The sequence below is a fragment of the Centrocercus urophasianus genome, unplaced genomic scaffold, assembly GCF_019232065.1.
Source record: "Centrocercus urophasianus isolate 14NV4802_14NV808 unplaced genomic scaffold, USGS_Curo_1.0 seq_26, whole genome shotgun sequence".
Classification (NCBI taxonomy): Eukaryota; Metazoa; Chordata; class Aves; order Galliformes; family Phasianidae; genus Centrocercus; species Centrocercus urophasianus.
The window spans coordinates 14,871,119-14,899,092 of NW_024884822.1; the positions used below are offsets into that span (position 1 = coordinate 14,871,119).

At 49.0% G+C, this 27,974-nt stretch overlaps 1 protein-coding gene across 6 annotated transcripts; it reads right to left on the reverse strand.

The window, feature by feature from the left end:
* Positions 1 to 22: 22 nt before the first annotated feature.
* Positions 23 to 27,974, reverse strand: SHROOM1 (shroom family member 1). Of its 6 annotated transcripts, none has more exons than XM_042826136.1 (8): positions 19,293 to 19,445; positions 17,166 to 17,709; positions 7,689 to 10,524; positions 6,997 to 7,067; positions 4,470 to 5,060; positions 3,628 to 3,778; positions 2,134 to 2,406; positions 23 to 602 (listed from the first exon to the last, which is right to left on the reverse strand). In XM_042826136.1, exons 3-8 carry the CDS (start codon positions 10,419 to 10,421, stop codon positions 348 to 350), a joined length of 4,074 nt encoding a protein of 1,357 aa, XP_042682070.1. In that variant the 5' UTR covers positions 10,422 to 10,524; positions 17,166 to 17,709; positions 19,293 to 19,445; the 3' UTR covers positions 23 to 347. The 6 variants fall into 6 exon arrangements, with proteins under 6 accessions (XP_042682070.1, XP_042682069.1, XP_042682071.1 ...); XM_042826135.1 differs by having other exon boundaries at positions 17,118 to 17,709; XM_042826137.1 differs by lacking the exons at positions 17,166 to 17,709; positions 19,293 to 19,445 and adding an exon at positions 27,790 to 27,974.

Here is a 27,974-nt window from a genome sequence, read left to right on the forward strand (position 1 = left end):
ACTCAACCCATCCACAAAAGGAAAATGTTTACGCCGTTCTTTTATTGAGATTATGTCAACCTGGAAACAGATGGACAGACAACAAGAGGGGGAAATACACACCAGATTAATGGGAGCAAGATGTCCCAGCAGCCATTCCCAAAGTGCAGTCTGCTACACCACAGGATTTTGTCACCTGCCTTCTCCAAGGGGAAAAGCACATCCAGTTGTGCCTAGAGCATCTAAGCACCCGTCAATACTGTGGCACTAGCAGGGTTGCAAGAGCTCAAACTCCGTGCAGTGAGCGCCCATGGATTCCCAGGAAAGCATCACAAATATCACATATAGAAATGGACAGCCCGCTGCTATTAGAGAGGGATGCTTTTCTCTAGATTTTCTAATTGTTCCTCGAAAAATTTGATCTGTTCTTCGAGGTCCCTCTGTTCAATCAACAAAGAGGTCTTCAGTTGCACAAAGTGCCTGTAGGCCTGGAGCTGCTGGTCGGTCAGGTATTTGGCAAGGATCCCAGCCACCACCCGCTCCCTGCGATCCAGGTTTTCTTTCAGGTCCTTTGCATCCTCCCGTTGTCTAGACAAGAGCTTGTGCCGTTCATTCAGCGATTGCTAATAGGATGAAAAAACAAAGCAGCACGCAATGAAACCTCATAATTCCTGGCAGACTGCAGATCTCCATTTGGAAGCCACGGTCGATTTAGTTTAATTGCTTCCTCTTGTGGGCTTTGTGTTCCACATGAGTTTTTTCTATATTAAATGACTCACTCTTGTGGCTTGTAAGGTAAAGACACACAGTAAATCCCACCAAGGCTCATTCCTTCCACAGAGCCCTCAGGACAAAACTCAATGCACTTCGTGTTCTCATAATTTTGAGTATTCTGTGTCCATATAGTTTCAATTAGAAGCTCTTTAAGGCACGCATCTTTGTATTTTCTGAGTTGCACGTGGCCAGAGTGCCACTGTCAAGTGAAAAATATACCGTGACTTAAAACCCACAGGCAAGAAAGTAACTTTGATGCAAGCAGTAAATGCTCGTCACATACACAAGAATCAAGCCTTGTCTGTTCTATGGGATTTTAATACCCTCCACATTTTAACCAATTTTCCATCAGCTGTAATGATTGGCACAGGGAGGGCGCTGCTGCAAAATCCCCAGTTTCAGGACTATGTCCATAAGTACAGCACAGAGCAACTGTCAGCACCTGCATCCCAAGCACAGCAGCTGGAATTCAAGGCTGCTGGGGCAACTGTAGTGACTTGTGAAAATATTGCACATGATCAAGTCTTTACAGAGCACGTTATTCCAAGTCTGCAATTAATGATTTTAATGCATTTGCTATGAAGAGTACAGATGCAGCACTAAAGAAACCAGCTTGCCACCAGCCACGAAACACAAAGGCTATTCGGTGTGAAATGCTGCCCAGAATTATTTATGCTAACATGATGGACATCTTAGAGCAGGTAGATCCTGCTTCTCCTCATCTAAATCTAAATAATGGCAAGCCTCTAAAGCACACAGTAAAGGTCAGCAGCACAGCTCCAGGAAACCCCAGCAGTTATGCCGTGCTTTTTTGTTTCCTAATAAGAATCACAGAACTGTAGGGGTTGGAAGGGACCTCTAGAGATCATCGAGACCAACCCCCATAAAGAAATAGCAGCAGCAGGTATTGTTTTGATAAATGCATGCCTAGAAGCAGTAAGGACAGCAGGAAATCATTGTCCCTGGGCTATACTTGTTTTCTAGAAAAAAAGGTGTATTTCAGACTTAATAAGATTTTCTGTCAACATGAGAAAATTCCCAATTTTCCACTAGAACCTGCTGGTCAAGTTAAACTATGGGGAACTTTATCTGTAGGTACACCCACTTCCTCCTCCTGCTCCCTATAAGACAAGCTCTTATAGGGAGATAAGCTCTTATAAATGAGATAAGCTTTCTAAAGCAGCAATTACCAGTGGGCAGAAACCCACCCCAGATGCACAGGTTGTGGTCTGACCCCGGGGAGCAGCCCTGGGCTGAATGGCCCCTGCAGCTCAGCGCCGGTGTGCAGCTCACCAGCATGCAGGGCTTGTGGGAAGCGAGGCGAGTGCAGCCCCATGGGACAGATGTGGACAGAACTAATTAAGTACTTGGTGCTCTCACCTTCTCCTCAGCATCTGTGTTGCCATCGATCTTCCTCATGGCGTTCTGGACGCGGGCGAGGCGGCTGGACAAGCAGAGCAGCAGGCTCACCACCTTCTCCAGGTCGCCGATGAACATCAGGTAGCGCTCAAACTCGTTGGGCTTGCAGGCAGCACGCACGGCAGCCTCCAGCTCCTCACCACGCTCTGCACACTCCTTGGCCTCAGCAAGGATGAGCTCCCTGTCCTCTGCCAGCACCCGCACTTTGGCCCTAAGGCTGGAGATGAGCTCCAGCTGCAAAGGGAAAAAAAAAGCGTAGAGAAAATGGATTGCTGAAGATAAGCTGTATCACTTACAAAGGATGGATCTTCTCATGTCATCTTTGCCCCACTTAAAGCTTAAAATAATTTCAAGCTCTGGGAAAGAAGAAAAGGAAGATTATCCATGGTACACTTAGTTCTCAAACTCTGAGAAGCAAACAACTGATCATCGCCTCAGTTGGTGCCATAACTCCTCACTCAGAGAGCCAGAGTCAGCAGCAAACTGCTACAAAGACTTCCACGTGTTTAAACACGGTTATGCTCTGATACATGAGTGTGAAGCCACAGCTCCATTACTTTGCTGCACGAGGACAGACTGGAATTTCATCTCACAGAGAAAGGCAGCTGTGCAGGTGATTCCATTCAGCCCAAGGGCCTGGTGGCAGAGCAGGTGCAGGAGGCTGTCGAATACCAAAGTGTTGATATGGAAAAAGGCTCCTAGATCAGAGAGGGATAAGAACTGCCTCAGCTTGTTTAGAAATAGGCCAATGGCGCCGTAATGAGCAGCAGCAGCAGATCAACAGCAGGCAGCAGAAAATAACCCTATGCCCACAGCAGGAGGAATTTCAAGGGGGCAGATTGTAATTACCTGAGATGGAGGTTCTACAGGAAAAAAAATAGTGCAATTCCTCAAAGCTGTGTGTTACCCTTCTAAGATGCCATGCTCCTATCAGTAGGACTGGCATCCAGCCATGCCCACCTCTATTCCCTGCAAGTATGGAAATTAATAGGCTACTAGTGTAAAATGCTGCCAAGTTCTCACTGTGTTAAAAACATTTATTATTTATTGTTCGTTATTTAGGCTGCCAATTGTAATGAATTCTACAGATATGGAGACCACATTTGAATGTTAGTTCACAAGGCAGGAGCTGTGCAGGAACAAGGAAGCAAATAATCAAACAATCCCAAGCAACCCATGGGTGTGCTGCACACACTGCTCCCATGGCCTGCTGAAGGTCAGCACATGGAAGGAGGGACTGGAATGAAATCAGGCAGAATTTAAACACCACCATTTGTGATCACCTTGCCTGTTCCCAGAACATTAGCTACTGGAAAAAAAGACTGACTCAAAGTTATCCACCAAACACAATCACTGGGATAAAAGCTATGAATAAAAGCATCCACAATAATAGATGTGATGCAAATATGTTTGTGACGTGGTGAAATAGCAATGGTTCATTTGATGCTCATCTACCTTCTTACACGTGATGTCATCTAGGTCCTTCGTGTCATCTGCACTCCTGCCCAGTGCATGGTCTCCCTTCCCAGTGGGATCTTCACTCCTTTGCTTGACGGTGAGTTCAGACTCAGGACATTCTTCTGTCACATCTCCACTGCTTTTCCTGCTGTTCAAACAGAAAATAACCTGTGACAAACACTGAGTACTGCTCACAAACGCTGCATGCTTGTTCTTAGGTGTCTCCGCTTCAGAATCACTTGTGTCTCATCTCACAGCAGGGACGTTTTAGTGTTTTAAAGGCTGTGGAGTGTTTTGGCAGACAAGGATTGTCAGTCCCTTTCAGACAGGTCTCAATCTGCTCACTGCAGTGCAGGCAGCTCAGCACACTGCTGCCATGCACTCAGTGCAGCAGCACGGCCACCAGGGCACCTCCTGTCCCTGCTCAGCCCATCTCCCTCTCACATGCAGCATGCTCAGAAGATCTGATCTGCAAAAGCTGTCAGCATGTAGAAACCATGCAGCTCAGCTAAGCAGCACCAAACTCCCCCCCGGCAGAAGGGGCTAAATTTGTCATACCTCAGATGCTCATCCACCAGTGCACAGCTCACTTATTTCTCATGCTTTCAATGCACACAGCACATTCATTTGCGTGCAGCTGTCACAGTGTGCCCTATTCTAGCTTTCTTCCCTCATGCCCCCTCAGCCTCAGGTATTTTCGGACAAGTAAACCAGAAAACTATAATGTTTTGCTAATGAAACAAACATTAGAAAAACACATCTTCTCAGAGCTGGTGCATGTATAACATTCACATGCCATCCTGTCTTAATACAGCAGTTAATGGGTTTTGTCTACTCACTCATTCTCCCGCGCACGTCGCAGATCTGCCTTCCTTCTGTGCATTTCCAACACAGAAACGTTAACAGGGAAAAGACCCTCCATCAAGTCCAGAGCAGTTTTTCTAACAGGATAAGGCATGAGGACATCAACCAGAGAGCTATCTTTGGCAATGAGAGCCATCGCAAGCTCCTCGTAACGCCGGTCCTCAGGAGAGCACAGCCTCCTTTGGGGCAGGTCCGTCTCCCCCTCCTGCAGATCACCACCACGGCCGCTGTGTGCAGCTGCCTCCTTTGCACCCTGACCTGGGGCTGCACCTCCATCTCCTTGCTGAGGCTGAGCTGGCAGCACAAGGCAGCTTGCCACATTCTCCTCAGCAGCCGCAGCACTGCTTGCCTTCGGCTGCAGCTCCGGGCGCGTCGTTAAAGCACTGCCAGTCTGAGATCCACTTCTGCTTTTCTTTTCTATTTGAGCATCGTCCCTGCTTCCTTTTCTTGGGCTGGGGATAGAGCTGCTGGCAGCTGGCTCCTCACCGTGCTGACACAGAGAGCTTCCAACAACACCGTCTCGATCTTCGTGGTTCTGGCATCCGTCTCCCCTGGGATCATGGGAACTGTAAGAAGAAAGACAGATGTTCCCTTTACTGGAGATGATTCCTCTATAGCAGACACTTTGCCATACTGCTAAGCAGCTGCAGGTAACTGAAGGGAAAGGCCACCATAAGCAATCATGTTCATAAAGGTACAGTAAGCAGGAACAGGTACTTGTAAAATATATGTAGGACCAGATCTGTGAGCGCAGAGGCCCCTCTGAACTCCAGGTGACTGCAGCCCATCCTCTGCAGAAATGGTGTTCATGCATACACACCCACATGAAAACGAGCAGAGCAGCCCAGCCATGCGTGTGAATAGCAGTGTGCTGACATGACTGAAGGAACAAAACTTTCTTTGCCCACTAGCACCTTTTTAAATAAAATACTGTGATTGTGAGGGCAAAGAAGAAAGGAAAAGCAGAGGGTTTCAATGAAAAGGGGCTTTTTTTTAAGCCCTGATTTGACTTGACCTACAAACTTCAAAGTTGTAGGCACAAAGCAGAAGTTTTGTCCCACAGAATGGGCACAGAGTTCACCTCAGTGCTTGTCAACCTAAACTAAGGTCACAAAGTCAACACAGCCGAGAGAAAAATCTGTCCTTTCCCCACTCCTGCTGCTCACCCTGGTGCAACAGATGGCATCGGCCTTCCCAAAGCCAACCTAATGTAAGCATTTTCCTTCCCTGACAGAGGCTGAACCAGTGGAGGGACTTCCCAGCTAGGGATAGGGATGGTAGCCTTGGGAAGAGATGCACACAGTGACCAAAGTCACTCTCCCTGCAGGTCTTACATGGGACAACATTTGTAGTAATTAAAAGCACAAACAACACCTGTATGCTCTGCATTTCCCACCACAGCTCAATAGCACTTTCTTGGGAGGAAAACCAAGAGAACAAATAAGATACAAGTGCTGCAGTGAAATCCATACTTCAAGTTCTTTCCCAAAGATAATCATCTAAATTAGTTACTAATCAAACCAGCTACTGGCTTTTCATCTCTGTTACTCAGCACATGGTACAGAACTCTGATCAAACACTTTTCTGCCCTTCTACTGCTCTGTCTTAAACCCCAAGTGAAACTCACTGAGCTCCCAAGCTAAAAGGGAACGTTTAAGCAAAATTCCAAATCTCAGGAAGCTGTGAATGACTTTTGCCAAGAGGAGCAGGCCTCCAGCAGCCATCAGGGGCTGCTCAAGTGACTGAAACAGCAGAAATCCTATTTATAGAGGTTATTACATAGGCGTCAGCTTCATTTCTGTGTCGGGACAAAGCTCAGGTTCTCTTTACCCCTGCTGCTAAAGCAAGCAAAACGGATAGCAAGACTGAACACACCTTGCTTCTAGCTAGTTATTTGTAAACAGCACGGTATGTCTTTTTTCCTTTGAGAAAGCAGAGCCCCAAGGCTTCACTGTCACCCAAGAGGCACACATGCACACACACACACACATGCAGCACTGCAGCCCGTGCTGCTCAGCGCAGCTGCAGCCGTCTCCAATAGTCACACGAGGGAGCTGTGCTTCCAGAGGAGCAGCTCAGGCACACAGCACTGACACACTCCTCTGCTGAGGAGAAATGATGTTAAGGGTCACTCCAATATGAAAACAGGTTTTTTGTTTTTAAAGCATAGTACACAAATATTCCCGTATGGCCAACGAAGGATGCTAAGAAAGGAAGACAGAAGCAGGCAGTCACACGCAGCACTAAGCTGTCACTGCTTGAACATGGGCTCTGCTAAACTTTAGGAGCAGGGAACGGATAAACCCATCCCCAGAAGATGGGCTACCCCAACACAGAGCAGTGATGAGGCTGGAGGTGCTCTGAGTGCAGGAGGGACTCCAGGAGGTTTTGTGCTTCCGGGTGAGCTCTGCCCTGCCCATGAGCTCAGGTCGGGGGTTTTTGTCTCTCTCCAGGCAGAAGAAGACAGCCATGTGCCCCACAGCAGTGCTCCTGCAGCCTTACCTGGGGGTGCTGATGTGGTTTCCACAAGGCTGGGCTGGTGGCACTGCACAGCTGGCACATCTGTCTGCAGCCTGGAAATGAGAGCAGCACACGGTACAGGCGGTGCTCAGACCACGCAGCTGCATTAGCAACAGATGGGTCCTTCACTTGGATTCCAGTTGTTTGGGAGTTTCCCAAAGGGTTGGCTTTGGACACAAGCTTTTCTTCCACCCCCCTTCCACCTGCCCCCCTTTGCAATAGCTGTGCACTAATTGTGCAGTTGCTTCTGCTCAGACCAAGCACACTTCTGTCACAGAAAGTTTCTTCCTTTATACACTCATGTTGCAGCTCTTTGCATAAAGGACACCTTGTTTGTCTGCAATACATCCTTACAAAATATTTTTGAGAATACCATAGTTATTGGTAACCATAAATACATAATACATTACAGTTGTCAGCACTTCTCTTCAAATCCCCCCTCCCAATTACTTCTGCGTGCTGCAAAAGCAGAGCACAGGCTTTGCTTTCAAGCAGCAATGTAGCATTTCCTATGGATTAAGCAGACAGGCCTTCACCCCAACTTCTTCCACCCCCTGCCAGAAGCCAAGCACTGATCTCCTCTCACTCCTGATGAGGAGCAGGTTTCCCAGTGACCAGTCCACCCGCTTTCTCTGCAGCAGAAGGCTGCACCCCACCATCCCAACACTGCTCACCTGCATGGAAGGATGCTCCACTTCCCTCCCCTGGGCAGCAGCACCCGACAGAGGGATGCTGTGCACAGACACACACTCGGTGCTGCAGCTGCAATCCGGTGCTGCAGGATGCAGGCTGGGCTTTGCTGGCACTGTCCTGCATCCACTGTCTGTGTCTGGTGAGGGAACAGGTGAGGAGGGAGGGAAAACATCTGGTGCTGCTTCTTCAGAGATCACCTGGCAGGAAGCATCATTGCTTGGTGTCTTTCTGCTCTCACTGAGGTTAGAGCTCCTGCCAGGAGGCCATTTAGGATGCGAAGGCCCTGTCTGCAGGGGCAGTTTATGGAGTGGGGCGTGCTGTGCGCTGCCTGGTCTCTGACTGATCTTCCGTTCCATGTACTCCATCAGTGCAGTGTGCTGGATTTGCTTCAGCTCCGTCCTGGAGATGCTCGAACTGGAAAGAGCCCTGCCTCTGCTCTCTGAAGTCCTTCTCCTGGCTGTGGCCATATCCTGCTCGGTGCTCTCATCGCTGCCTCTGCTGCCCTGGACTTCCTTGTCTGTCAGCAGATTGAGTTTCTCAGGTTCAGAATAACACAGTTTCTTTTCCTCTTTTGTCAACCTTTTCCTTCCCCCTAATCGACCTGCTTGTGGCCTCTTAATTTCTGTGTCTTTATTGAAACCTTCCAAGGATTCTAGGTGAGAAGCAGAACAAGGAGCAGGTTTGGAATCTTCGTTTGCATTGGACAATGAGAAAGATCTAAGGTGCTCAATCGAAGGCCTTTTGGAGGGCTTTTGTCTCAGTCTAACAGGCAAACTCATTTGTAAGTCTTTTCTTTTAAAGGAAGTTTCTCTCAGAACCTTTTTCTGAGCCACTTTAAGTTTCTCTCTGTAGTCATTCTTAGAACTCTCCTCCACGGATGAAGCAGGGGTCCCGAGAGCGATGTCTTCGGCCTCGTTCAGGGGATCCCCGTTGGCACAGTGCTGGCGATGCTCAGCCTTTCGGGGCTGACTGCTTTCCCTCTGCATCTCTGTGCTCCATGCTGAGGCAGCGTGGCTGCTTGTTGCAAATCCCTTTGGTGAGCTCCTCACACCCTCCGGACATTGTGTGAGCTTAGTGTGGTGTGTGGCGTTGGCAGCCCTTCCCCCAGACAGGTAATAAAGCATCGGAGTTGTCTGTCTGGTTATTTGCTCACCAGCAGGATCATACAGTGCCTGTCTTAAGAGCTCTTGCTGAAGTCCAGGCTGACATTTCTGATAAGGAACAGGAGGTTGCTCTTGCTCTAGCTGCACATTAAGGCCAGGACTGCTGCTATTAGCACAACCTTCATTTACAGGCTGTGATGAGGAATCTTCCTTTGATCTAAGAAAAGCCATTTGCTCAGTATTATCACAGCATTCCTTATTGCCATGATCCAACTTCCCAGAGGGAGGCTGCTCCAATTCTGCAGCATCACTGCTGCAGGATAGCGGTGATTTCTGCATTTTGCCTGGTGGGTTCAGAAGCGGTTCCCTAACAACACTCCCAATTTCTCCTTTGTAGTCATAGCACCCATTTTTATCTGTACAGATGCTGAACTTCCTGGATGCATTTTTTATAAGGAGAGCATTCTCCGTACATTTCAAGTCACAAATGTCCTCAAACACCTCCTGACCCACGTTCAGAGGCAGCTCAGCACGGAGCGGGCACTGAGCGCACAGTGGGGATCCCTTCCATCGGCTTTGCAACTCTGCATCCCCGAGCACTGCCTGGTGTGCACTGCATGGGCACAGCTCACCCCCTCCTGCATCACCAGCAGCACCAGGGCTGCTGTGTGCACATGTGTAGGGCCTGGGCTTCACCTCTTCAGAAACACTGTGCATGTGAGCTGAACCGAAAGCAGACAGAATTTTAGGGATGTTAGCCATGGAATCAGTCTTCAAATATTCTTGAAAAATGAAGGAAGATGGCCTGCTATAAACATGGGGATTACTTCTCCTCACAGGCTTTTGGGATGGGCTCCACTCTCCATTTTCTTCTGTCTTTAACCCCTGAAGTTTTGATACAGATATTCCATCTGCAGAACCAGAAGGACCCTTATTTTCCAGAGCCCTTCTCCTAGCTGCCACCATAGCTGGCTCACCGCTTCCAGCCCCCGTTTGGCCATGCAATGCACTCACCGGCTGGCTGTCCACAGAAGGAGCTGACTGCTGCACACTGCACTCACTGAGACCTCCAGAGTTCCGCCTCCCTCTCCCCTTTGTGCTTTCCAGGTGTCTGGTGACTCTGTAGCTGTCAAGTCGCATGGGAGGAGAGGGCGGAGGTGCAGCCGGAGGCAGCAGTCCCTGGTCCAGCGTCCCACGGGAAGGAATGCCACTGCTGCACTCAGCAAGAGCAGGGCTGTGAGAGGAAGCAGGGATGCCCTGGGCTGGTGCCTGGCACGGCTGCAGGCATCTGAGAGCAGAGCTTGCTGCGCTGAGGTTATAAATGCCTCTTACGTATTCCGAGTCCATGTACGGTACCTGCTCTGAAGCTGAACAGCAGTCTGCTTCATAACACGATGGGGTGTGATACTCTGGAACATTTGAACCCCCTGAGAAAGAGCTGTACGCAGAGTCTGCTCGCCCATGGAGGTGCAGAACGTGGTCTGTGCTGCCAAGGGATGGCACTGGGGACAGACGGCTGCTGTCAGGAGCAGCTGTGGGCTCCATCAGTGCTCCTATTCCGCCGCTGTGCCTGCGAGGCCATCTCTCTGTCTCGTTCTCAGATACAGCCATGGGGAAGACTTTCCAGGAAGCTGTTCAATTAGTTATCCACACCCACGTTGTTGGAAAAGCCCATTTTGCACTGCAGCCACATTTCAACAATATTTACAGGATCCTAACATGGAAAGGAGAAAAAAAGAATGGTGAAAGAGAGTGGGTGGGAGGATGGTGGCACTCAGGGAGAGCAGGCAGTTAGCAACACACACCTGTTGAAAATGAGGACTAGAAAACAATGTTCAGAGAAGCTACATAGATTCAGTAGGTACAGGGATCTTGAAACCATCAATTCCTTTACTGCAAAACAACAACTAAGTCTTTAATAACAAGAGTTCTCTAGATCTTCACTAAATGTAAGGCTGCATGCAACTGGAAGACACCTTCTCGTTATGACTGCAAATACCAAGGGACAAAATCAGAGCCTGATTCTGAGTCTACCTACAAATAAATCTGAGAGGTTGAAATTCCAGCTCAGATGCTCCCTGATCCCAGAGGTACCCAAACACAGCACAGACAGAGCTCCATGAAATGCCCAAGGGATGCAGAGCTGTGTTTTGGGAGATGCTCACAGCCATGGGTCGGCACCCAGCTCTCAGCTGGATCAACGCAGCCCTCCTCTGAACAGCAGGAGGTTTTGCAAACACAGTGCTGCAATTACAACTCGCAGAGCGCACCTGACCCTGCCAGCACCTCTGTTCAGTATTTCTGTTCAGAAGCTCTCATACAGAACACGTGGACAGTAGCACAGGGATTAGCCCAGAAGAACGATCAAATGGGAAGAAATCATGATGACCATCAGCCCTATTAGCCCCCCCATAGCCCTGCTCCTCTGAGCCTTCCATTGCTTCTCAGGGGAGCGAGAACCAAACGAACAGGATGTAAACGATGCCCTGTTGAAGTGAACATAAATTGGAACATAAATTCATGCCATGTCAATGCATGCTTAGAAATACCTATCCTGGAAGACCCTTCCCAGAGCCTTACAGCAAGTGCCTTGAGGAGACCAGTGGTACCTGGGAGAGGGATTCTGTGGTCAGTAACAAATCACAGATTTCAAACAACAGGCAAATGCTTTCATGCCTGATGTTAGGAACTGCCCTGCCAACATTCCAGAGGCACCAAGAATAAAGTTCACATGCAACAAATACAGAACTCTTGTGGAGTCGAGAAAGCAGCCCATGTTCATTAGCAGCACTTGACATTTACTCTGAGTCTTACACAACACACACAGGTTTACTCTGAGAAATGGGATCTCTGCAGGCAGCCATGTAAGGGGCACCAGCAGGCTGCAGGAGGTGGCCATGCTGTGTGTGACCCCCCAGCTGCTTCTGCAGCTTTACACCCCTCTGATGTGCACACAGGTGGTACAAATCCCAATGGAAACCCAACCCGGTGAGCCTGACAGGCCACAGGCAGCGGCTGCGTTTAGGAACTCCCATTTAGATCAGCTGTAAGGATCAATTAGTTATTAAAAGAAGGCAAACAAATAAACAGCTCCAAGGGCCTTCAGAAATGAGCTCCTCCATAGCGATGCTCCTGGAGAAAGGCAAATGGTTTCCAGATCCTACTGCAGTTCTGCACGTCTGCCTTCATCACAGAGGTTGGACTCAGATTTCCATCCTCTGTTCCTGACAGCACACAGAGCAGGGGGCCTCGCAGGGCTGGCAGACAGACAGATCCCAGGGCTGATGCTGCTGTTTAATCAAAAAACACCACATTCCTGCCCTGTTTCAAAGACAGTCATGGTATCATTCATCTTCCACCAAAGGAAGAGATGGATGGAAGCCAAAATACACCAGTTAATCTATAAAGAGAACTTGGACTTGTGGGGCACAGTAAATAAATTAACGAGTTTCTGAGAAATGAAAGGAGCGTAACGCCACAAGGTTGGAATTTCTGCTGTGTTCTTCCAGAAATTGCAGTCAGAAATTGACCCGAGGACACACGGTGAGGTTCCCTCTCCCTCTTCTAACATCATCTAACATGCAGCTGTGTATTAGTCTCTCCTTGGTAAAGGGGTGACACAACAAACATCAACAGCTGCTGCTGAAGTTCCCCATCCTTTTCATCACAACACGTTGAAGAATTTCAAGAAATAAAAACCTTAGAGATCTGGTGAAACAAAAACTGGAGGTTTCCTGAAGCCACAGAAGGAGAAAAGCAGACGAGAGAGTGGTGGTGCTGGCACAGAGCACAGTCAGACTGCACCACCTGTGCTGTTACCCCGGGTTGCCCACATCACCTGCAGAGCAGACGGCCTCAGAACAGCACCATCCTCAGCCATGTGCTCCCATGCAGTTCTGTGAGCTCCAGCACACCTGGAGCTGCCCAGGATGAAGCCCTGTGGGAACCACAAGAGAACCACGAGGCAGATTCCCCCATCATTCTGATCTTCGTTTTCTAGTCAAAACTGTGTTCCAGTGGAACTTCTCCAGGCAGCTCTTTTACATCCCGACCACTGCTAACAGGCCGAGCCAAGTCTTTGTCTGGGACGTGCTGGCACGGTTCCATGGAAGTCATGGTGCTACCCTGATTTACAACATGACTTTGGCACTCACTTTCCACAGCTATGTGTAGAATTTAAACAACAGTCATGCTTTGGTTTTATGTACATCGGTGAAAGAGCTCTTGTGCTTTCCTATGCCGGTGTTTCCCAAGATCTCTTTCCCCCCATTATTTCAGGCTACCCCTGTTTGTCACTTACAGTGAAGTCAGCAACAAAACCAATTTATGTCTCAAGCTTATACGGCACCAGAAATAACAGGAAATATACAACTTCAGCTCCTTTGAAGGGGAAGGTAAGATCATCTGAGCTGGAAAAAGCAGCAGCCACCACTGACCCACTGTTTGCAGGAGGACATGGAGGCTCATAGGACGTCCTGGGACATTCCTTCCCTCGCTGCTGTCTCTCCTGCTCCCTCATGAAGCTGCCTGCAGCCTTTCCTCCTGGTAGCCAAGTGCCAGATAAGCAGGAGAATTTTTTCTCCACTGCAGTGCCCTCTGCTCCCACTCTTGCCATGGCTCTGATTTCCTTTAAGTGCGAGCTTACAATTGCACATCTTCGAAGTAACAGAAAAGTAGTAAGAGCTGAAGTTATCTGCTGTTCTCCAGCAGTCTCTACTAAAAATTTAAATAATATGATAATGAAACACATCTAGAGAGAAAACCTATTGCTGCATTTGTCATCCTATTTGGAAAGGCATTGCTTAAACTCTGGCAGAAAAAAAAAAAATCATTGACCTCAGTGTGTAAATAAGTACATAAAAGCTGCCGTTCTCCCTCCACAAGAGCAAGAATTTTCTTAAAACCCGACTGACACAACCAGTGATGCTGCTGTTCTCTCAGCTGGTGTAGCACACCCTCATGGAGCTGCCTCTGGCTCTCAGAATGCCCTGGCAAATCTGTAACACAGTGGGTTCGTGGGTTCCAGATTAGCTCACTGTATTTTCACTGTAAACCTCCAGAAGCAAAAAGAAAAAAAGTTGAATTAAAAGTATATCTGAACAAAGGAGACTGCAAGGTGAAAGGAGGTGTGTTAACAGCGCGTCATTCCAGATGCCCAAGGAAGAACTAAGCCCACTAACAACTGCTAAGGGCCGGACAGAAGCGTTCTTTCTAAAAACTCTGAACAAAAATTAAAAAGTTTATTTCACTTCTGTTCACTTCTTTCTTATGTTTACTCTTGTTCTGCCCAGGAAACTGCACACGGAGCACAGCCCTCTATGCAAAGCAGTTTGCAAACACAAACTACGGCCTGTGCTGCAGACATCTGACAAAGTAACGCGGTGAACAAAAGCATGAAAACGAGCAGCAGGATCTCAGCAAGGACAGCGAGGAGCCCAGTGCTGCACGGCAGGCGGGCGGCCAAAGCAGAAGGCGGTGCAGATGTGCTCTGTGCCCAGGCTGGGCGCTCTCTGGGCTCCAATAAAGTGTCTTAGATTTGTTCCAAGTTTCTGCCGTGACAGCAGACAAAAAGGAGTGGCGCAGCCGTGCCGGCAGGTTCATGTTGCTGCTGTCCATGCTGTTGGTTTACTCAGCTTGACACAAGTGCTGTATGCTGAGATTCCTCCTTCAGACAAATGCTTACCATGGCAGCCCCAGAGCATGCTGCGAGGCTGTGGTCCTGCTGATGGCCGTGGTGCTCGCAGGCTGCCAGCAGCACCCCATCGCACCAGGGGAAGGAGTTGTGTTACACAACCCTGAGGTCTTTGCGACCAGCTGAACAGGTGAGAGCCTCGTGTCTCCAGCATGTGTGTTGTGTGCAGAGAAGAGTCAGCGACCTGCTGCGGCCAGTTAGCAACTTACTGCTCCTTTAAGGGCAAGCTTTCTTCTAGTTACAGCCTGTTCCTGTTTGACCTCGTTTAGATGACATCAGGCGCTGCTAATTAACCTGTAACTCATTTACAGGTACACACAGTGCCCCAACACAGTGCCACCCCCGTGTCTGACACAGAACTGTTTTCTGTGTCAAATCTCCATTAATCTCAGTAAGCCCTGGGGAGCAGAACCTCACACTGAATGCAGCCATGCAGGACCCTCGCTCACGTGTTCACTTCCACTGAAGTTTACCAAGTTTACAGTTTACCAAGGCAATCTTTCCACCAGAGGAGCAGGAATGGCTACTTAATGAACACAAGCAGAGCTCAAACCTTCATTTGGGACTGACCTATCAGTGTCAGTGGATGAAAAATTATACCTGCACCACATTTTGGGAAATCCAAGAGGATTTCCTCTCCAAAGGATTCTGGAGATAAATGTGACATGCTGCAAAGAGGTCGGCCTGCACAAAGCTTCACAGACCAATTTCTGTAAAACGGCCCCTTTTGAACAAACAGTTCTGTGGAAAGAAAGGTAAAAAAGCCCACAGCTTTTGATACAGATTAATCCATACCAAACTACAACATGCAAAAGAACACAAAGTAAACACTGTGACCAACCTCCCAGCATTGTGCCATGTACGTGTTTGTGAATGACCTGCTTCTTATCAAAGGGTAAACACTTTGTGTAAATATTAGCCAAAATTCTTCAGATTCCAATCACTTGCACAGTCTTCAGCACCTGATCCAGCTGTTCTGCGGGCCACCAGATTGAATGGCTCCCGGCTCCATGGGCAGCACTGTGCAGTGGCTCCCTGGGGGCTCCCGCAGCCCCATCCAGGACTTCCTGCACACAAACCCATGGGCACACCATGTGGATGACCCACACATTCCCACTGACTGCATCTCTGCTTTCCAGACGCATCACGTCTCAGCAGGAGCTGTTCCTCTGACCAGACTGCAATATCCAGCAATTCCAGACAGATGTCTGCAGTCTTCAGATTCTGCCACTTTCACACGACTGTCAGAAGGGTGAGGGAAGGAGAAGCACGGCACAGCCACAAAAGCACAGCCCATCCTTGTGCCAGCAGCCCTGCAAGCCTTTCCCAGCTTTCCTTTTTTCCAAAAAGATACATTGCCTTTCTTTTGCCCCTCGACTTTACAATACTGAACTTTCAACTTTAGGTTTCAAACTTGCCTTGTAGGAGAGCAGCATATGAAGGTACCACCTGCAACATTCTCATCAGCCAACTGGAAAACACATCTGCTAATGGGTGTTTTCTAAAGTACCACATTCCCCACCCAGTGCCATTCCCAGGGTTATCACGCAGGCTGCTGCCTGGGGGCTGCTGGGGAGATGGTGCACCCAAACCAAACAAGGCTGCCTTACAGACACACAGTGGGAAGAAAGTAAAAGCGCTGGGCGTTATTGAGACAGAGCTGAAATGGGATTGGGATGTGGCTGGTGCCTCTCAAACGCACAGAAATAAACGTCACCACTGTTTGAGAAATGAGTTTCATGTAAAAGCCACAGACACAGACTTTTGGCTTTCTGGAGCCATGAGAAGTGTCCTGACTAATTCAGAAGGGGATGAAAACAATACATTTTGATACCCTCTGGGCTGGCACAGCCCTTCCCAGCACCGTCACTGTGGACAGGAACGTTTGCCACTCGAATCCCACTTGAATTTGGCTGACAGAAGACTGCAACCCAAATAAAATGCTTCTGGGCCCAAGAGCCACGGTCTGATCTCTGACCAAGGATTTAATGAGGAAGATCAGGTTTGGCAATTCTCCACAGCCCTGTGAGAGACCTTTTTTTGAGCACCCAACAGAGTCTGACCTTTTAATCGGAGCAGTCACCCGCCACATTCTTCTCCATTGTCCTCAATTCACTGACTTTCCTCATTCAGCCTCAAAAATGTATCCTGACTTCCATCATCCTTACTCCCTAATCTGCTGAACGCCAAACAGTTCTTTTCCTTTCCAACTCTGAATTCTCTGAGCACTTCACAGAACCTGCTTTTGTCAGAAATCACTACTTCATCCCCAAAACACACCTTTCCAGACTTTCCCATTCCAGCTCTTCTTCCTTCACCACAATTTTCCTTCTTTTTTTAGCTTGATCAAGCTCGCTTAATACCCAAAATGTATTATCCAAGAACAGAAGGCAGAACACTCAACAGCACTAAACCAGAAGGTCTGACGACCTCATAATTTCAGAGAGAAGAAACGATTGTTGATTTTTACACGTGTATGGACCAGATCTTCTAACATCCAAGAAAACATAAAAGACAACTCAAACCAATTGCAAAGCTCTTGTTCCCTTCGCACTCATACCCTCCCAATAAGTTTAAAAGAATTAAGGCCATAGAACTACATTTTCTGCCCCTACTTGACTGAGTACAGAGAGACGACAAGTCTTGAATACATGGGGACGCACTTGGAAGACTTTCTCCTTGATGGATAAGCAGTTCCCACATATTTTAGCAGACAGCCCAAACCAACAGCACCCACAGATCAGAGCCAGCCGTCCCCAAACTTCCCCGAGAGCTCCAGGAGAGCTCCCATGCACTCAGACTTCAGGGAGGGTTGGCTGGCTAAGAAATGCTATGAAGTCATCTTCTGGACAGTGGTTTTCTGGCATATTCTTTCTTCTGTCCTCAGAAGCTTAATGGATGGCTCTGCCATTGCAACCCATGAGGCCCAGACCGAAAAAGTCTGCAATTTCAGTTTCTCTGTGCTGCAATTATGTTTTCCACAGACAAAGCTGTAAGGAGAGCAGGTGTGGATGCTCTGCTTCAACCAGCGTGACCCAGTGCTGGGCCAGGGGCAGTGCCCGCTCCCGTCTTCTTGTTCTGACATAAGAACCAGAAGCCATTCCTTTCCAGCAGTCGCCTGTTCTCAGTCTCATTTATCCATGACTGTGGCTGCCGTTGGGCCAAGGGAGGCAGCAATGTAATCTCCAGTTGCAACAGAGCATTCCACTGGAAAAAACACCAAGTATATACAAGAAATATATTAGACCGGCCCATTTCTTTGGCAAGTGTTGCATTCAGGTATTTTCCCACATCTTTCATTTGGGCAAAGCTCATAGGTATTTATTCTTACTCACACTAAACGCTGTTATCACCACTTTCCATAACAATGAGGAACTACACAGCAGTGTATGAGCACAAGTACAGTAGTGGGTTGCAAGTTACTTGGGATCAAGGGCAGCAATTAACTGCTTTTGTGCCACTACAACCAGCTCTCAGGCTACAAAACTGACAAGAAACAATGAAGAGAAAGGATCAGGGAAAGCATAAACAGAATTCATTCTGAAAACAAAGGCAGTAGGAGTCCCTTCAGGTATGGCCTTCTGCACTGAATCCATTCTGCAGAAACTTCCCCATCATGTTCCCTAACCAAGTGCCCACACCCTGCATCTCACCAGCAGCCCCATCACCCCAGCACTGCCCATGGCTGAGGATCATTAAGCACACTTGTACTGTGGTAACTATTTTCTAGGTAAAGCTGCCTCACCTCCTCCCTCCGCTCCATCACACAGAGACAGACTTTATTCAGCAAAGAAACAGAACTTCGCAGGGCTGAGCAGTGCTCTCGTGTTGGGCTGACGGCTCTGGAGCTGCTGTGTCAGACTGTCCACAACTTGTCCCTTACTGAGAGGTTTTACTCCTGGTACAAATCCAGTTACTATGTTCCATTCCATGTTTAGCCAAGAAAAGCCTCATCTTTCCTACTCAGACGTGCACAGGATAAGCCCTGGCAAGTGGGAGGCCTCATATCATCACACATCCCTAAGGTTGCTCCAAACCCAGGTTAAACATTGCAAAATGTGGTTTTAATGTTTTCCAGGACACTTCCTGGTCCTTCATCTGCTTTGCTGCTGACTGCTGCAGAAAAAAATGCCTTTGGATGGGAGCAGATGGACTTTGGCAGCAGATGCTCTGGAAGCAACCAAGGGCAGAGTTAGCACTCGGTGAAAAGGATCCAGAGAAAGCACAACACTGACATTCCATGTTCCAGCATTGCCCTTCTTCCTCCTGCCAGATCCCATGAGCTCGTGTCTGGGTGTGGGCATGCAGTGTGCCCACAGTCACCTTCCCTGCATGCAGCCAGCAGCTCAGTGTGCTCCGGCCAGCAGGCAGTGCTCCACACCCCAACTGCAGGGAGCTGCAGACAGGCAGCACAGCACTGCTGGAGGGAACCTGCTGCCAGGGCACGGCCAGGTACATCTGACAGCACCCAAACCAGGTGACACCACATGGACTGCACAAAGCCACGCTCAGGTCCTCGCACCCGTGTCCTGCAGATGCTCTGCGACGTGCTACAAATGGTCACTGTGCAGGGGAAGAGAAATGTGCTTGTGCTGAGAGCCTGAGGACACTGAGAGCCCGAGGACGCTGAGCAGACAGCATAAACACACTCCCTGCAGATCCAAGATCTGCCCGTGGGGTTTCGCAGAACCCTTCTCCTTCCCCAAACGCATGCATTCATCCATCAATTAAGGAGCAATTAACGAGTTCAGCTGGAAAAGGGCCCGAGAGGTGGCTCTGCTGTCCCTTACCTGGACCCCCACGTGCTGTGGTAGCTCAGGGCTGCTGGGTGGCTCCGCACACATTGCAGGCTCTGTGGCCGCATCCACACACAGCCCCCCTGCCTCACCTGCAGAAATCGCCCTTTGGTTTATTACATCCCATCCTGCAGAGTGTTACAGTCACAGTGGAAAAGAAAGAAAAGCAAACAGCAGGCGCAGCTATTTCATTATCTCACCAGTCAATTATTAACAGCAGCCCGTTTTCTGCCCAGCCTTTGGGCCGTGGCTCCCACGTGGCTGGAATCGAAACATCCCACGCAGATGCTGCCGAGGCCACGGCAGGGCAAGCGCTGCCCACCCCAACCCAGCACCAGCTCTGCACTGTGCCAGCTGGGCACCCACTCTGTGAGCACAGCCCGGCTCAGCAGCAGCCCAGGAGCCACGAGATGCCACCGCTGCCAGCCTTCCCTAAAGAACACTGCTTCCAGAGGATGAATTGAAAAAGGATGGCACAATAAACACCGAGGCGGTTCAGGGAAACACTGAGGCTGTGTTTTAAGTGCTGCAGGTTTGTGATTTTTTTTTATTTTTTTTTTTTTAAGTGCTTTTTCTCATAAAAGCAGCACAGAAGACACAGACTGAGGCTTTCATCTGCTTTGTGCAAGTGGAACAATTCAAGCCTCTGCAATAAATTCCTCCCTGCCTTCAAATCTATTTGCTGGAGCCTGATATTGCATTTATAACATCCTCATCTGGTGAGATGAATTCCGAATTGTTTCCAGCTGAGCTTAAAAAATAAGCCGATTTTATGCCACTATTTTTTCCTCAAACTAAGCTGCCAACTGGGCAATGTCACACAGGCAACAGCTCTCCCATTTGTTCTCATGTATGGTCCCCCAGGGGAAAAAGGGGGAAATCTTCAGATTTCTACCAAAAATAAAATAAAATAAACCCAAACACCCTGCTTGCCGTGGCTATGTTCAGTAGTGAGAAGCAGCTAATTGCTCTCCAGCAGGCCCAGGATCCAGGGTTCAGCCCTCCATCTCTGTGCTCCAGCAGAGAACATGAGCTGCAGATTTGCTGATGGTGACTGAGAACAGAGAGCTGCTCCCAGCAAGTTACTGAGTAACCAGCTCCTGTTCAGTCACTGCCTGTAACAACATTTTCTGAAAGCAGTGACTCAGTATCTGAGGGAAGGAAGCCAGAAACAGGAGGTGAGGGGATGGCTTCGAGGGGTCTGAGCCATGGGGGATACCTGCTGCACTGTGCAATGCCCAGCTGGAGGAAAAGCAGAGTGCCTCAGGCACTGATCCCTGCCTCTGCCAGGCACTGCAAGGACAGCAACGTTCAGCAGCTAACCTGTTGGCTTCAGAAAGTTCAGTTCAGCTCCTGGATTTGCTGGAGACCTTTACGAGCTTTGGCTCTTGTATCAGGAGAGCTGCTAAGCCCTCAGAAGGCACCAAGGTTGTGAAGGCAGCGAAACCTTTCCTGGATACAGCAGAGCCCACACTGATCACTCTGGACAAAAGTTTCACAGACACTGAAGTTCTATGAAATTCAAGCATCCTTAAAATGAAAAGTGTTGGCAGGCATCTCCTGTGTGCAGGCTGGTGACAAGTAACGCTATTCTTCCCACACTGCTGAGGGGATAAATCCATTAAGAAGCAAGGGACCCACAGCCCCGACCCCTAAACCAGCACAACTCTTACTGGTAACTTAGGATAACGTGGTATTATGCATACAATAATCGCATTCACTAGTTAGTCCAAACCACAGATCACATGCCTCCTAATGCTCCTCCAAAATGACAGACCGGGCGCCTTGTAAAGAAGCTGTTAAGCTACAGACACAGCCCACGATGGCATGCATCTCCCAGCAGGGCTGCCTGGAGGTGGGTGCTGCAGGGTCCAGGGCCAACAGGCACTGCAGCTCCTTCAGAGCCTCCAGCTGTCACAGTAAATCCACGTTGTGCAAATATTAACTATGAACCCTTCACCCAGCCTCCGCACCAAATGCTGCAGGTTGGGCTGAACGCCCTTGGCCGTGTCCCCACATTCTCCTCAATGTGATGAGAGCTCACAGCGATCGCATGATGTGCAGCAGGGAGACCCCAAAGGAGAGGGCTTACAGGTGCTCCTGGCAATAAGAACACTGCAATGCATGGGAAAAAGACAGAGAGCTCCCTCCTGTGCCATGCAGCCACGCACACAACAGCTGCTCCTCCAGCACCAGCAGGGAGTAACTGCACCCCTGGGAGATCATCACACCACAAGAAAGCACCCTAAGGTTTGTTATCCACAAACTTCCATGGCAGTAACAACAAATGGTCAGGAGTAAAGATCATTAAAGGGTTTTGTAAATACAACTGAGCTGAGATTCATTTTATTTGTCCTTGGGTTCCTGAACATTTACAGTGTCTTTCCAAACTCTTCTGTCAGAAATGGTGACACAGTGCATTTGCACCTTGCACCTGATGCTCTGCCACTCTCTTCTAGCACAAACCATGTAGCACCAACACCAACAAAGCAGCAGTGCTGCTGTAAGCCCATGCTGCTCCTGGAGCCCCCAAACCATTGCACCACAGGTCAGAAAGCAAAACCCAGAGGGAGTGTTTGTTTGTGCAAACACAAACAGCAAATGCTACCCACAAAGCTGCAATCCACCCAGAGGGCTGTTACCTCTCAATGTTATTTTCATTACTTGGCATCAGCTGGGTTACAGATGGCTGCTCAGGGTTACCAGCTTCAAAAACTAGGTCAGTGGTAGCAGAAATAGGAAGAAAACATAACAATCTCAGGCTTTACCAACCCAAACCACTCGAATAACAGCGGCCTAACAGAGAAAATAATTTCCCTGAGAGTCCTCATTAACCCCAGGCCTGGCAGCTGCACTGCTGAGCGATGAGAGCAGTGCGTGGGGCACAGGACTGGAGCATCGCTACAGATGCACACTCAGTGCCTTTTACCATCACCCTGTAATTCCTGCAGGAGTTAATCCTGCTGTGTAGCCTTACAGCAAACACACTCAGTGGCTCTCCAGCATTTCCTAAGATGTACTTAATTTTTTGTCAGCAGGTTATAGGCAAAAGGCAATATAATGGCACTACCACTGCTCTAATTCATACAGACGTGCCTTGGACCAAAGACCAATGCTCCTTCACTCCTCCAGTCCCCAATTTCATACAAAGCATTCTGCAGCCAAAGCCACTCAGGGAGGCTTCCCCTGCCCTTGCTCCCATGGAGATGGTTTCCCAATCCCAGCAGTATGGGCATTTTCAGCACACAGGGCTTCCAGATGCAGTGTGGAGCAGAAGCAAACAGCTGAGTGCCAAGGAAAAGCAGGCACCAATGCCAGCAATTACCTGAAATGTTGGTATTGCTGCCAAAGGCTTTGCGTTGTGAAAGCACAGCCATGCTTACAGCAACAGAAACCTCTGCTGCAGGTTTTGACCGGGTCAGGTTATGGGATTTGTTCCCAGAAAATATGTAATTGTGGGTCTTTAGGTCAGAGCAATCAAATCATATTTGAAGGCCTGATTAGAAAAATAAAACCATGTTTAGCTGAACAAGTTTCCCAACTGAAAGCACGTTGTAAGCGTGTTTAAGTGCTAAAACTTCAGAGCCTAAGCTCTTTGAACCCGCAGAAGAATTTTTGGGGAACACCAAGCATTGTATCACACAACACAGTGACAGTTTAGAGTCTTAATCCAAGGGCTTCAGCAGCCTGGATAGGCATACAACAGGCTCAATGCCACTGTTTAGTGCAGTTTCTTAAACTAAGTGAACTTCATCGGGTACAGCTCATGCACTGCCAGAGACCCATGGGCCACAGCCAGGAAACTGCTCCAGTCACTGAAGTGCAAACTGTACCAATGGAAATAGCAGGCATGCAGGCACCTTGCTGCTGCTGGGGGCTGGATTGAAGAAGATAGCCTTTAGCATCCCCTACAGCAAAACACATTCAGTTTTCCATGACATTTATGACCTCTTCCTAATGTCTAAGCCTCATTTTAATAAGATCATACTAAACACAGTAAACATCTATTGAATAACCCGTATGTTTTACCTTTTTGTTTTACCTTTTTGTTTTACCTTTTTTAACCCAGCACATCCCATGCAAATACCACAATAGCTTTATTTGTACAGAGAAGCAATGGATAAGGGAGCTCTTGCACAATTAAAGCTACTGGGAAAAGAGGACAGAACCTCCAGAGCCACACTGGACCTTTCCACCATGGCTGCAGCTTGTGCAATTCCAGCAGATCCCACACTGCAGTCACTCCCTCGGTGTGCTGCTGCTGGGAGGGGAGATACCATCCTCAGCCCTGCTGTTCCCATGTCCTCTGTGCCATCCCCAGCACCAGCCCATCCCTCCCAGCAGCAGCTCTAGTGTGCACCGGGTTCTGCACTGGGCTGAATTAGTTTGCTCGTTTAACAGAGGCTGCTCAGGAACTGACTTGGGATTGTTGCTGGTTTATTGAGCTGGATCAGCTCAGGGTGGCACAAACGTCAGAGTCAGTGCAAGCAGGGAGCAAAGAAGAGTGCACTACTGGGTCAGAGCAGCACTGAGCAGCAGAACCAAGCAGAAACACACCCTGAGACAACTGCAGCAGCAGCAGCACTGCTGAGCTCCCTTCTGCACCACCGCAGCCTGGTGCTGAGCAGCCCAATTCCTGCAGCCCTTCCTCTGATCTGTGGCCACGTGTGCTATCAGCAGAGGGCGGACCCTCCCTGTGGGTACCAAAGGTACCAACCTGTGCCCAGCACAGGCAGCCACAGCCCTGCTGCATGCCCACCTCAGCTCTGGTGCTGTAAAACCCTGAGCTCCACAGGCTGGCCAAGTGGAAGGGTGTTCAAACAAGCAGTGGGACATTTCTGTCCAACAAAAGCATTGCTGCTCACAAGTTCTATGCTTTCTTTTTTTTTTTTCCAGAGGTAATTATTGAACCAGAATGTAAACAAAGCTTGTCACTGCATTTAAAGGAACGCTCGGGGATCGCACAGTGGCAGCAGTGAGGAGCAGCACAGGATGCTGCTCCACCACTTCCCAGGCAACCGAGGCCCATTTGTTTCTCTCTCAGGCACCGCAGAATGCGAGAGAAGTAAACAGAGAAGGACAGCAGGGTTCCCCTGGGACAGGGGCCCGTGTGAGCAGCTCCCCAGCTGCTGCCTGCTCTGTGGTCAGGACAGGTTCCTCCCCTGCACTTAGAGAAATGAAGAAGTGAGGGGCTGGGGGACATCAGTACGGTTGCAGGGCAGATGCAGGCACTCTGCTTTCTCTCACAACACTCTAAAACAATGGTGTCTTTGTTATGGGGAGGCTAAATAAATAATGCAGCCATCAGATGACATAAGGAAAAGGAGCAATACCCGACTGACTTCCAAATACAGGCTGGTGCAGCTCTGCCACCGTCGCAGGTAAATAAACAGCAGTGCGAGCTGGCAGCTTGCTGTTCTTTAAGGCAGAAAGTGCCCAGAGATGACAGGAAGACATGACATGAAGATCCTTGGGTATTAATACAGTTCAGCTCTGGATGACAACTGGTAACATATTTCTTTTCCATATGCTTTCATTTACTGCACTGGAGTCGATGAGCACATGAACCCAGCAGGAGTGAAACCAATGGCTCTTGAATGCAGCTTTTGAAGAAAATCTGTCCATCATGCAAGGCAACTCGAGCACATTTCAAGAAGTAGAAGTGCTGTCATTCTAACAACCAAACTCTAAAAAGAGTATCAGAGGTCTCCAAACAGACATCGCATCGCATCACATCACTAGAGATGTGACACAGAGCTTTGCATGCAGGCCATCCACAGCTCCCAGAGCCATCCCTGGAATTCCCCTTAGAAGCACAGCACCACCCCCAGCTGTGACAACACAGCAGCCCTCAGCTGCGCTCCATCTCTGTGTCACCATCATGTGTGGGTGGAGAGAAGGGCTCTGCTCACACAGGGAAGAGGAGAAGCAGTGCAAAGTGGAACACAGCAGAATAGGAGAGCACTGAGAGCAGGGCAGGGAAACAGCAGAAAAGGCCATCACAGCAAGGAAGCTTAAAAGAGGTGTGAGCAGAGGGGAAAATAGATCAACAGGAATGCTGTTCTGGAAGAGAATGGAGAGGAAGACAAAGATCATATGGAAACTAGAAGAGCCTAACTTGGCTGGGCAAAGAGATCAGCACTTGGAACCAAGAAAGTGACCATATCTCTTGCTGACAAGTCCATAGTTTTTAACAGTCATAGTGACTTACAGTTGCTTGTTTACACTGATTATTTACATTTATTCTCTTTACATTTGCCCTGCATTTCATTCACTGCATGAAGAGTCTCAAAGCTCAAGCGCTGCGCTGCCGTATCGCTGCACACCCTGACAGCGAGTCCAGGCACTGCCATCATCTGCACATCAAAAGGCCACAAATAGCTCGTTCTCAAACACAAAGCCTGCACCCACACATACACAGAATAGAAAATGTAAATCCTGTATCACTTGTGGTAACGCACAGGACTGGATTTGGGTGTGATTTTCTCATTGCCCAACCTCCACTCCGTGCACAGCCAGAGGAACCTGAGGTTACCAGACGCCCCCAGGAGTGGTGCAACCAACTTCACCCCCAGCTCAGCCCATTCATTCTGACTCCCCACTGTATTCAGTGCCTGAACCCTCAGCCTCTCTAAGCCACAGAATCATCACTCTCCTGATAGCAAAGAATCTTCCAGGAAATGTTCCTGTCATGAAATATTTGAACACATTTGTTCACTTTTGAAAACGTACAAAATTAACATGAAGTTCCATTACGCTCAGGTGGATCTCCAGGTCTGCCACACGCCTGCAGAAATGGTGAGCTGATGTCACAAGAGCAGATGATGAAGAGGAAGGTGACAGAAACTGGAATGTGTTTAAGGACTGAGCTAAGTGTATGAGACTTGGCACCATATTTCTAACACAGTCTTCCCTTTGCAAATAACTTCTAAAGAAATTAAAACTTGATTTTAATAACTAAGGTCAGGAAAACATCACAAACAAAAAGGAACCAACTGCAATTAGCTCCTTTTCCCCTCCTCGTTGCTTTTAGCTGTCTGTATGAAAATCATCCATGCCTATAATTATGTTTAAAGAACATTCACTGAACTCCTGCTCCATTTGTGTCTGCCCCACCCCTCCCAGCCCCACTCCCACCCTCCCAGCTCTGCCAGCTCCTGGCACACAGTCAGTGGCAGAGCCCACAGTTCCAGTGTGGCCGATGCCCCCCAGGAGCCCACAGTGGCAGTCGAGCTGTGCACATGAAGGCATGGGCTGGAGGCAGCCGGGTCATTTGTCCCTTGGGATGAGCCCAGCGTCAACCCAGCCATGGCTGGGAGCTCCTGGAGATTCCAGCAGGATAAAGTCAATCCTCAGACATTTAAGGTGTGCATTTCTAGGTGATTATTAATTGGCCAGACCTGGGAGGCTCTTCAGAAGGAAGAACAAAAGTGCATCCCTAATGCAAATCCATGCAAAACAAAAATTAGTTCCCTTCTCCAAAGCATGGGAAATGCAGCTGTTCAGCGACAGCTCAGAACTCCTGAAAATAGGGAAGACAGCATTTTATGCTCTAAGATCATTGTTAGGGACACGGGGTTTGTTCTACTCACGTAGACCGAGCAAACAGCCAGAGTGCAAATTATCAGCTGAAACAAACTCCAGCAACGTCAGAACAAGGCAGCAAGCAGGTTCAACTCCAAAGCTGACTTTGCTGTTCAAAGAACAGGAGGGTTCAACTCTGAAGCACAGCAGTATGGCAGCACAGCAGCAGGGCAGCACTCCCACATCCCCAGCCCTGCGTGTGCTCAGACTCGCAGCTCAGCACCAAACCCAGCAGACAAGAGGCAGCATCAGAGCGCACAAAACCTCCCAAGTGGATTCATAAGAAAATCATTTGCATCTGCTCTCACCAAACAAACCACTGGAAAGTCTCCTGGGATTTTCTCCCCCTCCCCTGCAAACAGCTCTCCTTCCCAGCCACACCTCTGCCCGGTTTGTTCACCTTGGATTTCTGTTTTTCAGCTGTATGCTCAGGTCGGTTCACAAGTTTTAACTGTATCGTTTTCCCACAGACTTCCACTCGGAAGCACACACTGCTAAGAGATACTTCACAAACGGAACACTTCCGAACATCGTACAGCACGGCGCTCGGGAGTTCAGCTCGGAATTGCTCAGCTCACAGCAAATTGCTCAGCTCACAGCAGTGCAGTGCATTCGCTCCGCTCCATCCGGGCGCTCAGCAGACCTGTGCTGCTCAAAGGAGACCCCGCAATGCCCGGCCCGGGATGTCCGCAGGAGTTAGCGATGCAGCTCAGGCCGTGACCACAAAGATTTGAAAGCCTCCTGCTGAGGACGGCACAAACAAGCCACGTTGGTACACAGCAGAGCCGCCTTAGCCGTGTAACGCCGCTTATTCTAATCTACAAAAGGGCTCTTTTCGCCGCGGAGGTAACATCACATAGATACAATCATCTTTAAGACCATTTTAGCAGCCAACAGGACAGCCTACCTTTAGCGTTGGACAGATGAGAGCCCCTTTCCAGCTGGGACCGCTTCAGGCAGGAAGGAGTCAGCGCCCTGCGCTGCCAGCATCGGCTGCCCGCAGTAATCCGCGCGGCAGCCCTCGAAAGCGCTCCTTCAGAACTTCCCCGAGCACCTCAGGGCTCACCGGCCCTCCTCCAATCGCTGCATGAG